Consider the following 12387-nt stretch of genomic DNA (forward strand, 5'->3'; position numbering starts at 1 on the left):
CACGTGGTGTAGCTCTGAATCATAGACTGGACCTCAAAGAGCTGTCGCTCCCATTCAGGCGCTGGGGTTCGGGCAGCGAACACCAGCGGCCGCTCCCTCAAACAGCTTGAATCAGTCGCCATGGCGATAACTGCTGTTTTGCTTATGGCTGCAACCGGTTACAGGGAGAGCTTGTAGGGAATTTCCTCTCTGTTAAGCTCTGTGTCCTGAATCCGCAGCTGTCTGCATCAGCAAAGTGTCTTGGCATCACTTCTCGTCCTTCCTCCGGAGTCATGTGAAAGGAGTCCAGGGTGGTTGCTCTCGCCGTAGACCGAACTCTCCTCCCCGTCTGCGAGGACGTCCTCTCCCCGACAGCCGCAGTGGCGTAGTGTCCCTGTCTCCGCGGCCCCCTCCCCGGTTCGGTCCGGTTTATCAACCTGCGCCTCTTCGGCGTACGGCGGAGCTGAGGATGAGCGAGCAAGGGAAGGGCTCGGCATCCACCTCCACCGCGGCCCCAGCTCCGGGGTCGGACACCTACAAAGGCTGGCTCTTTAAATGGACTAACTATCTAAAAGGGTACCAACGGCGATGGTTCGTCCTTAGCAATGGCCTACTTTCCTACTACAGGTAATATATTTATTTTTGTGTGTCGGAGTGCTGGATGTGAACGCACACAGAGTGTCATATTTCTGTCGGCGCATCACGACAGCTGGCTCCCTCAGCTGGCTAGCGACGGGCTAAAGCTAGCTGTCAAACGGGCAGTGTGTTTACTTCCAGCTGACGGAGGGCGTAGTGTTTTCACTTTGGCTGAATGTATGTAGGCTATGGGTAACCTGAAGCACAGACAGGGAGAGACATGTATATAGCAGCATGCCTCCTAAGATAATATTAATGTCAGAAAAAATAAGGTTACCATAGATACAGACGTTAGCAAACCAAGCTAACTCAGCCCCCTGTCCTGAGCTGTCAAGAGCACTGAAAATAACTTTTAAACCCCATTTGTTTAGATAACATTCTACACTACTACACGCCCCCCCGCCCCCCCTCCAGTTATTATATTATTGTTGCATCATATTAAATTTAAGTTTAATATTTTTTTTGTTTTGATTTTACTAAGATTAATTTGGGACTGATTTTTATTTATTTATTTTTATTTTACTGTCACATACATTTTCCTAAAAATTAAAAGGGAAATTCAAATTTGTTTGAATTCCCTGTATCGCAATTCACACAATTTAGGAAGTAGATGTGTTGCTTCTTAAATAAACGTGGGGCAGAGATAAAACTGAAACAAGACTGATATGATTTCAGTCTAGACAGAGATAAATATTAATATGCAGCTCAAAAGACAAAAAATACATTATAAAGATAATTTAAAACAAATCCAAGATAATATTTTAAAAGCTCAGCTTTACAAAATGTTTTTGTATTTATCCTTCATTCAACCAAGAAGTCCATTGAGATTAAAAGCTTTTTAAAGTGAGATCTGGCTGAGAAGGCACCAGAACTAACAAGTTAGAAGCTAATAGTTTCTCATTGGAATCAAAATATAACAACAAACAAAAAAAGATAAAGAGATGCTTCCCTTTCCCACCTGTTGCTGTACACCTTTAGTCAGCCTGCTGAGAAAAGCTACTCTGGTCCTGTTTGAAATATGACTTTCTTGCAGTTAGGCTGCATTAACTGCATTTGTCAGCAACTTAGAATTGACTGCAAAATTGTCCTTTTTGTTTCTTAAGCTAGCTTATTTAAATAAAAAGGATCAGATTTATTTGAATTCTCCCTGCCAGATTTAATTAAACTGAAATAAAAAAAACAAAAGTTTGCTTGTTGACAAATAAAAAGTACATAGAAAGAGATCAAACTGAAACATAACAAATATGAGTCACCTAGAACATCCTTTTAGATGAAAACAAGACTGCCAAGAAGGCAGAAGTTAGTAAAAACGTTTTAGTGAACATTAAAATGTTTTGCCACATAGGCATCAGGTGGGTTCTGGTTGTTACACCTTGGTGTCAAGGTATAACAAAAACAAATATCATTATAATGAGATGCCAGAGAAAGTGCTGGAGTGACCACAGTTTGATACTTTGGAGACTAGCAAAGCAAAGTGCAGTCCTCCTTACCTGATGTGCACACTTATATTCAGCTGCATATTTTGTATCTCTATTAGAATCAGAATAGCTTAAACTAAAGGTAAGATACTTTGCATAGTATACAAAGCACTGCAGAATTTTGCATGCATTTAGAGTTTATGTATCAAACTAAAAATAGCGGCATAATAATGTCATAGTTGTAGTAAACATTATTTTAACTTAATTGTTGCCTTTTTTTGCTTTAAATAAATGATCTTTGATCATGATAAAACAAAACGTCTTGTGCTCTTGCATAAGTATTAATGAGTGACGGTGGTTTATTTAAGTAGTTGTTTAAAATGACTTCATCCACCTCAGTTGAATTTGAAAAAAATATTGATTCAAGTGTATTTATTCAATGTTATCCAGGTCAGACTTTCATACTAACTAGAAAATGGTGTCGGCTAGTAAAAAGCTTGATTGATTTATTTATATTTATAGAGTCATGTTACTTTTAAGGTTTCGTTCATTTATTGCGTCGCCTCACTTAACTGAGTGGCTGCTTCGTTGTCTCAATGTAATAAGATACATGACTTTATGCTGCTGCTAATCATCATTCTGCCTTCACCCCATTCTAACAGCTGCTTCCTCTTGCCTAACATCACCTATACTAGAGACACACCTGTGACTCTCTCTGGCGAGTGTAGTGAATCAACATTAGAGACAGCACAGCTGTCAAAGTCTTAAATGTGCTAACTTTTGACTTATGCTTGATACTTGATTTTTATCTACATTGTACCACTAGGTTGCATCTCGCCCTGTTGTTTGTCCTAAAGCATTGTAACACTTATAGATTTTACAACTGAGGTGCACTTTAATTACTAGCCACAGGTTTAAATCATATGAAATATATGACTCTGATAAAATAAACATTTAGATCCACAGAGAATGAGAAACATTATCTGCAACAGTTGTTGTCCTGCCTCATCTAGTTCCCTAGTTAAATGATTCCCAGCAGAAGGAAGAAGCAGCTCAGTGGAGGAAACCTTGGTCTGTTGGTTAAAGCTGTGACTGGGGAGCTTTGAAATGGAAATCTCTAAAAACTGGCAGTTGTGCTGGGACCTTGGCAATGAATTAACATCGCCAAGGTCCCCAGAGGTTTTTGAAGAGAAAATCCAGAATAAGTTTTCTCTTCAAAAGTCAGGTGGTGTAGTTATTTATGGTGTTTTATAGTATCATTCTGTTAAACAAGAAACACTGTCTACCTATTGTTCTTGCAGCTACCCATTTAAACCCTCTTCATCTGATTCCATTCCAAGTATTGCCACCTGCCTTTTTGTTGTCATCAACATGTTATTTGGTGGAGCAGTTGCACAACCAAAGTCTCCTGCCTGTAGTTGCGGCAAAGTGAAAGACACCTGTTGCCTCGCTCTGCATTAATAGTCCATTATGTTATAAGGTGACTGCCCCCTCTGAAGGAAAGCTAACCTGTCAACGTCTGAGCACAGATGCGCTGAGGCGTACAAGTTGTTCCCTCTGCCGATGTCTTCCTGGAACGGCCGCATTGAGGGGGTGTCTGACTCTGGGCTTTGTTTGTCTCTCTGTGAGCCTCCTCTCCCTGTCTGTCACTGGAGTAAAAAGGAGCAGAGACAAATGTGACAACATGCTAATTAATGTTCTTTCATCGTATGCCATACATGTCACAAATGTGTTGCGTCCCACATGTACTCTTTTTTTTCTGCTCACTGTGTCATTTTATGAGACTAAGAGAAAGGGAAAATTTTGGATAAAATAGAGATGCAACTTTTAATTTTTGAGATGTTTTATTTTGCAATAGCTGCCCTTGTTCAAAAACACAAGGTTTGGTTGTGTAAAAGACCTTCAGTAGAAAGCAGCCAGGATGCTCTCAGTTTATTAATCGAGCAAGATTCATGATAGAGGAGCAAAACTGAAAAGGAGAAAATTGTTTATGTGAAACCACCCAAACCTGAGATTTTTTAGCTTCATAATTGGTTTTTAGCATCAGTCTACAGTTTGAGCTTGTTACTAGTTAAAAAACTCCTCAGATAACTAGAAGATAAACTAAGAAGTCTAAAGTATTCACACAGGTTTTCATATCTGATCAACTTTTTCATGTTTCAATGTATTTTATGCAATAGCCAAACATAAAATATTGTATAACTGTGAAGTGGCAAGTTAATGACACATTTTTAAAAACCTTTTAATGAATTGAAAAATTTAACATATGGTATTCACTTTTTTAACACTCAAATGCGAATTACTATAGATTTCTTTTTGCTAAAAATTACAGCTGCAAGTTTTCAGGTTTTGTCTGTGCCAGCTCACATAACTGGGAACTAAAATCTTTGCAAATACCTCGAGCTCTGTCAGATGGGATAGAGAACATCATTTAACCTCTGGCTTGCCAGTTGCCACAGACTCACTGTTGGATTTAGATCTGGTCTTTGACTGGACCATTCTAGCACATAACCATACTTCAATTTACACTTTTGCATTGTAGCTCCAGCTGTATGTTTAGGGTTGTTGTCCTGTTGGAAGGACCGTCTTCCCAGTCCCTGCCGAAGTACAGCATGTCCCAGGATGATGCTGCCACCACCATGTTGTGTACTCGTGTTGGTAAAGTTTTACGCATAATTTGTATGGTTGACAGTGTTTGGTATTTGTCTTATTTTAAAGATTTCTAATAACTTAATAGGAAGTTACACACCTTTTGAAATTCTGTCAGTGCCTTAAGAAATCACTTTATCTCCTGCAGCCTGTTTTGTTTTTTTGTTTTTTTCTCAAAGCTCTGGCTTGGCTCTTTAACCTGTGGCTCCAATCAATGCTTTGAGTCTATGAATGGGCTGACACACTCAGCAGTTGAGCAAGCTAAAGTGTAATGAGTTGAACAGCGATTTTGAATCGCGTTCGGTATTGACTGCTCCATTACTTTGGCTTCAAAAACCGCAAGCCTGGTCATTCTTTCCTCCACATCAGCTTTGTGTCATGACTCCTTTTAGCTCAAATCACATTAAGAGCCTCGTTGTGCTGAAGAAGACATATGACAAGATCTTCTTCTTTCCTGGAACATCTTCATTTTATTTAATTTCTTAAGTGACTTTGCTCCCAGATTTAATACTCTTTGCACAATTATTAGCCTTTTAATGTAAATCCAGCTCTGAATTCGGGAGGATTACAGGACATTAAAACTTTGGGTGCTACTGGAGCTGCAGTATCACACCACCTGGTTTTGTCTTTCATAGCAGTCTGGTCTGTCTCCGTTTTGCTCCAGTACCTGGAGGGAAACCAGATCGTATCAGTTTAAGTGCTCACCAGGTGTTCACTGCTGCCTGGGCCCTTTTTAGAGAGTCGGGTTATGGTGTTACTGTTTGCTCACTCGGGATGCAGGGGGGCGGAGGAGTAAGAGTGTTGAGCAAGGAGACCTCGGGCCCAGCTGTAGGTTCGATCTTGTCCTGAATCCTGTCTGTCGGACAGGCGTTTTATCCTGAGTGACTGGAGCAAGCAGCATTGCTGCTGTGATCTAATCTTGTTAATGGGCTATTCATTGCTTTTAGCACCAGGCGACAGAGTGTGCATGCTAAAGTGTCTCTGTTTGGGTTCCTGTCTGTGTGGCTTTAGTGTTTCTATGTGGCAGCAGAGAGGTGACAAGAAGACACTTAACTTGTCATTGGTTCAGTTTTTCTGCAGCTCATAGCATCACAGCTGTCCAAAGTGGAGCATCACTGCTCTTTTTTTCTAAGTTTCATATTTGTTTTCTACTTTCAGCATGTTATAAAGTGGTTCTTTGACATTTTCGTCCAAGTCTTGTGAAATTGTAGCCTACAGCCACAATAAAACTGATCTATGGTTTCACACTTCAGGTACTTGGTCACAGTTTCTCTCCTCGTCTGTGTTTTCATGCTCATGGCCGTGTGTCCTGTGTTGTTCACTGGTTTTTGTTCTGTCATTACATGCTCCAGATCGGTGGATTTATGTTTTATGAGGATGTGTGCACAGGGGATGGACAGGTAAAGCACATCGATGCTCTCCTGATGCAGCACATCATGCTGGAACTCCCCCCTCTTGCCCCTGAGCTCTACTTTGTCTGTCTCCTCCCTTTCCTCATCCTACTAGTGCCTTAGCGCCCCTGTGGTCCTTATCTCTGTTTCCCAGCTTTTTTCGTTGACTGTGTAGTTTCATGGCCTTTGCATGGCCCGGCCTCCCCACAGGGCAGCAGCGATCAGCATGCGTCTCATCTTACTCATCAGCAGCACATTCCGTCTCTGACCCACTTAACGTGCAGAACTTTACAGCTGAGCTCGGCCGGGCAAAACCGCAAACTGGACTGTTGAGGATCCGTGCCCGGCCCGCTCTCCGTTCTGCTTCGCATGGCCCCAGTGCAGTGTTTGTCTGCAGAACCGATGTGCACCAAGTGCCAGCAGAGGAATGGTACACTGAAGCGCTTGTTCTCGCTTGGCATGATAACAAGACTTGACTTTAGGGAAGCCGCTGCCTGGCAGAATTTATAAATACACTCTAAACCTTTGACTCAGTGAGGCAGCGGCTACCTTATTAGGGAGATTGACGTTTTTCTTGTGAGAAAGAGAACTCAAAGAGTCTGATGGCATGACTGCATGCTTTAAAAGGCGTATGAACCTGAAAACCTATGTGAGCATTTGGCTCATGCCTTTTTGTTTCTCAACCTTCTTGATTCCTGATCTAAAAACAATAATTTGTGCAGCAACATCTGTATTTGGTTCAATTCAGTATCAGTTCACCAAACTAATACAATGACCATTTCAGGGCACTAACAGGTCTTATTCATATGCAGTTAAGAGGAACTCAATTTGGTGCCGACCAATCCAGTTCATAGCAATGCAATCTAGTCATATTGTCCCATTAAGATGAAATTACACCTAGAACAAATTAGTCCAAATTACAATCCTGAAACAAGTGGTGTCTCTTGGTCAGATGAACTGGTTAGAAGATGTCTGTCTATTGGAACTGAGCCAGTTGCATTGAGTCATTGCAGGGATCCCTCTTCCAGAGCAAGCACATGGTGATAGTGGAGAGGAATAACTTCCTTTTAACAGGTAGAAACATCCGTCAGAACCAGGTTCACTATCAGTTGCTGCAAAAGACTCCATGTTGATTTACTAGGTTGGTTTTAAATTGAATTTATTGATTTTAATATAATCAATACATTGTTTTTCTGTGAACATGACCAAAAGGCAAAATATTTGAATTTGAAGAAAATGAATAAAAATAAACTCATGTGGAAGTCATTTGAGTGTGATTTGTTTTTTACGACAGTGGTGGTAATAGAGGGATTTTTATAGTATGTATAACTGCTTCAGCTCTATGTACTGTATAAATGTATTTTGTTAATTAAATAATCAATTTTACTTTTGTTTGTATTTTGGGGGATTTAGAACAAAGAAAAATATACGTACAAAGGAGGAAACATGTATTTTCTTGAGCAGAAATTGGCCAGACAATTCTTCTTTTTTTATCTATGAATAATAATTTTAAAAAAAACTGCCAAAAATAATCACAATTTGTAGTTTATTTACATAAAAAAAGAATACACAAAAAACTAAAGTAAGTGTAATATTAATATAATTGGAGTGGAAATTCTGTACAAAGATGGCAAAAAAAGGGTTTTAACACAATACATGTGCCACAATAAGATTTCATTTGGTTAAAGATTAAATAAATAAACAAATGCAGTTTTAACAGTTAAAACCAGTCATATCATTACTTGATGATAATCATATCATTAAGTCAAAATGAAATGTCAAAATGAAATCTGCTCATTTTGACATTTGGTGATTTGGTTATGGGGAGACTAAGCAGCCTCGTGATCTAACACTTTGTTTTCAGATAGAAAAAAAGGATGTTTCCACTGTCTGTCGAGTTGCTTACTGAGACCTCTGAGAAATTTTGATAATTTCACAGATCGTAATTAATTTATTAACAAAAGGGAAATGTTCATGTCTTTTCTGTTCCTCTTTTGATGTCGCAGATGTGCAGATCTCATTTGCCATGTGGATGAATCCATCTTCATACCATCACAGATGCTGCCGTTTTTTTTTTTTTTTAAATAACTGTGTGTTGATAACAAGCCAGATGGTCTCTTTCCTTATGAGGCTTTAATAACCATATACTGTTGCAAATTTTGATTAGCCAGGCCACAGGACTCAATTCCACATTGCCTCAGAACATCGTAAAATAAGAATAAGGCCGTGGCATTTTTCCATCTCATTTAGACCTGCTGGTGCTTTTAGATAGAGTTTAACATCAAGTATGTTCACAGAATCTGGTTATAACTGTTCCTGCAGTGAATTATTTGTAGATTCGAGTACCGGTTAGTTCTAGCACTTTCATGTTTATGTTGTTAATTTACAAAAGAGGGCTGCAATTTAAGATCCGAGAATGTTCTTTCCAAGAAATATGATGGTCCGTCTCAGTGGTAAAATATCAGTTTTGCTGCAGTGTGTGCAAACAATTGGCGTTGCTATTGATTACTTTGTTCTGATCTCTTTTTTTTATCGGTCTGCTATGATTCTGCCTCTCTGCTACAGATCACTTGTTTTAACTTCCTCTCATGCTCTGTTCTCTCTTTGTCTGGATTTTTATTAATTGTTCAGTTGTTTTCAGTAAAGAGGCCTGAAGTTGCACAATGGCCTTGTTATGCAGTCCTGAAAGCCCTTCTGACTGCACACAGTTGGTGTCTTGAGGATATCCAGATACCCACAGCTCACCAGCAGGAGGGAGAGCCGGCGCAAATGACAATAAAAGTTGTTTAAAATAAACTGATGCAAGTTTACTATACATAAGGAGTGCGTTTCCATATTTCTCACTCCCTTCTACTTCAGTGAAGCGACTCAGAATTTTACTGTCGCTTTGCCTTCAGTTGCTTCCTCATGCCCTGCTTGTAGCAGTAGGAATGCCAGCTGCAGCCTTTTTGGATGGATGGACTGAAATTGAAATTCTGTTCTCTCCTCATTCATTCTCATGACCAGTGTGCCAATCTATGTTGTATGTTTTTGATTTATCTCCTACCCTTTGTTAATCTTTTTTTTTTTTAGGACACAGGCAGAGATGGCCCACACATGTCGAGGAACTATAAATTTGGCCACAGCACACATCGACACAGAGGACGCCTGCAACATTGTGTTGAGCAGCGGCGGTCGCACATACCACCTGAAGGCGAGCACTGAAGTAGAGAGGCAGAGATGGGTTACCGCGCTGGAGTTGGCTAAAGCTAAAGCCATCCGCATGATGAATGATCAGTCTGGTAAGAACAGCTGTTAGGATTCAGTTTTAGATTCAAGTCAACACTGATTTTTTTTTCCCTCCCACATAAACACTTGAAAATACAAGTGTGTCTGTACAGGTATGTTTGAACTATGAACACATTAGGTTAGATCAGCTTCCAGAGCCTTTTGTAATCCATCCATCCATTTTCTACACCTGCTCGTCCTTGCAGGGTGGTGCCTACCTCCAGAGATCAGGGAACAGGTCGCTAGTCCATCTTAGGGCAACACAGAGACACACAGGACAGAAAACCATACAGACACACACTAATAGCTGAGGGAAAATTTGAGTATTCAATATTGAGAAGAAGCTGGAGTACCCAGAGAGATTCTGTGCATAGATAGAGGGAACATACAAGCCCCACGCCGGGACTCGAATCCTGGACTTTCTTGCCTAAACATCCAGCCAGAGCATCAGCAGATTGGTTTGAATTAATGCATATTTTTGTGTTAAAATGGTTTAGTCAAAGCCCAGACCTAAATTCAGTTCAGCGTAGGGTTGCACAATATACAACAAATGTATTCATCAATATTATGGCTTCATCTGAAAAACAGTGCTTACAGAAGCTCCTCCTGCCAAGTTTGAGCTTTGAAGTATGCACATAGAAATGTTGGTTGCATGAATATTATTGCTGGGCACATATGGATACATTTCATTTACCTTCTACAATCAGCCATGTCCTCTGCTGTTTGGTTTTCAATCCAGCTCTCATTTTTACTGTGCCTGTTTTGCTTAATGTTGTTCGTGTTCCGTTGTGAGCCAGAAGAGGGCAGCTGTGACTCCACAACCAAACTGGAAAAACAAACTGGAGTATGCTAATGCCACTGGGAGAACTGAGCTTCTATTCAGTCAATCTCCTTTCCAAGAGGACCTATTGTTGTTTAGGCTGGAAGTTCTTTGGTTAAAGGCTGTGGGAAAAGTCTGGGTGTTTTTGTTTTCTCTCACTTTACCACACAGCATCAACTCTGAGTCGGCTTTAGTCTACAGTAAAAAGGTTCTGCAGAAAGTGAGGCAGACTATATATTCTTCTGGCCTCTGTGTGAAAGTCAGATCACTAAATATAGACTGAACAAGAATGTGAGTGCTTTTTAAGCTCACCCACGTATGCTGCAGAGGAATGCTGGTATATTCAAAAAAGGTTGGGCTATTGATTGACTGAGTTCATTTAGTGCATCATTATAGATTTATGTGTTGGTTTTGGGTAGTTTAACAGTTCACTTGGCTTATTTTAATGATATTTGTCACAGGATGGTTTTCTCTGGTATGTCACTGTGCAAGTAGTTAATTAACTAAAGTCGGTTACAATGGAAAGTCACATATCAAGCTCAATTAAATAATAATTAACATCAAATATGCTTAAACCAAGGATACCATTTGGTTGTCAGAGCATCTGTCACTGACATTATGATCAGGAACGCCCAAATAAGGTAGTTAGCTACAGTTTGAAATGAAGCACTTATTACAAGGAAAGTTTTAATCAGAGTAAAAAAAAAAGAAGTAAATGGCTGGTATTGTTAATGGTATTTTCTTATTTTAAAATGCTTAGTTACTTTTGTCTTTTGAGCTCGTTAGTAGCGTCTTTAAAAATGTTTTTCTTCCAGCCGTGTAGGTATAAACATTCATGAAGTTGATTTGTGCTACCAAACAGAAGTTTTCTCTCTGTCTTCTTTCTTGCTGCCTGATAAATGTATGTTTCTAGTAGAATAAGAAGATTATCTTAATATGTAAAATAAATAAATAAATAAATGTTGAAAACCATGTAATTTTCGTCTTCTATGCCGCGTTGTGTTGGTCTTCTGCGTAAAGTTTTTGGATATAACAATGCATATGTGGAAACGTTTGAGGGGTGTGAATACTTTTGCAGTTGCGCTGCATGGGGTGGGAGTCGGTGAGGAAAGATTGTTCAAGGGTCTTTGTGTTTTTCCTTACTTCCTTTTGTTTCGCTGCTTACACAGAATACGTAGTGTCTGTGGAGAGCGTCTACACAGAAAACCACTGAAGTACTGCCTTAACACCAAAATGAATTACTAAACAAGTGTGTGTTCAGACTCTGTCGGACCATCTTTTTCTTTGTTTGTGGTGTTGGACATGGATCAGCACCAGAATGTCAGCATTCATTAACCCACCGTTGCTTCTCTGTTTTCGGAACAAAGAGCTCATATCGATTTCCTCAGGTGAGCAGAGTGTAAACTGCGGATAGATGTCAGGAGGGAGCTAAAGGTAGACATTGATATCCTTTACAAGGATTGTTGTTCCATTGCCATCATGTGGTATTTTTGAATGTTTCAGCTGTGTTATGCCTTATGATGTGCTGCAATTTCCAATCCCTTACATCCCACAGTTGTATTCAATATTTCTGATGCACTTGGCATTTGATTTGTTGATTAGGCAGTTATCTTATTTTGTTAGAAAAGATGCTGTCTGTATGTTTGTCATTAACTTCTGCATAATTAGGAATAGTTTGATCCATGTACTCGCTCATTGTAACATTCTCTAAACCATAAAGCTTCAGCTCAGCAGGGGGCAGTGTTTCCCCTCACTTTGACTTGACCTCCTCTGTGTGCCATGTTTTTGCGCCTGCATGTGAAGTGGGATCACAGTCCTTGAAATAACTTGTTCCACTAGTGGCTTGAATTTGTAAGCCTGCTTGACACAATTAAATACATCCATAGCCTCAGTTGACATATTTTTATACTAACAGAGGAGGTTTTAGAAATGGCTGTTTTTATGGTAAAATATAGAAATTGGTTGATTCTTCGAAGAAGGGTCTCCATCTCGGACTAATTTCAGAAATATACAGCAGAGCTGAGGCAAGATATGATGTGAAATAAGCTGAGCGCAGTGTGTCCAGCTTGATGGCTTCATTGTATGGTCAGCATGGCAGTGTGGTGACCTTTTTTTTTTGCTTTTACTCTAGACTAACGCTGCTTACTTTATCAAGTTAAGTGCCGTTTGAAATATTTCCAGGTTTTGACAGTGATTTATTATTTTCCTTCAGTTTTTTTCCCCTAAA

General features: G+C 39.7%; 1 protein-coding gene across 4 annotated transcripts in view; it reads left to right on the forward strand.

The window, feature by feature from the left end:
- The first annotated feature begins 25 nt into the window (after positions 1-25).
- The window catches only part of osbp2b (oxysterol binding protein 2b), a 47352-nt gene continuing 34990 nt past the window's right edge, over positions 26-12387 (forward strand). Inside the window, exons 1-2 of one of the 4 annotated variants that reach the window (XM_081610662.1) lie at positions 26-606; positions 9146-9354. In XM_081610662.1, coding sequence (XP_081466788.1) covers positions 449-606; positions 9146-9354 — 367 coding nt within the window. In that variant the 5' untranslated portion in view covers positions 26-448. The remainder of the gene's footprint in view (positions 607-9145; positions 9355-12387) is intronic. The other 3 variants (XM_081610663.1, XM_008418633.3, XM_008418634.3) reach the window with 3 other exon arrangements.

The sequence above is a fragment of the Poecilia reticulata genome, chromosome 9, assembly GCF_904066995.2.
Source record: "Poecilia reticulata chromosome 9, P_reticulata-male-v2, whole genome shotgun sequence".
Taxonomy (NCBI): domain Eukaryota; kingdom Metazoa; phylum Chordata; class Actinopteri; order Cyprinodontiformes; family Poeciliidae; genus Poecilia; species Poecilia reticulata.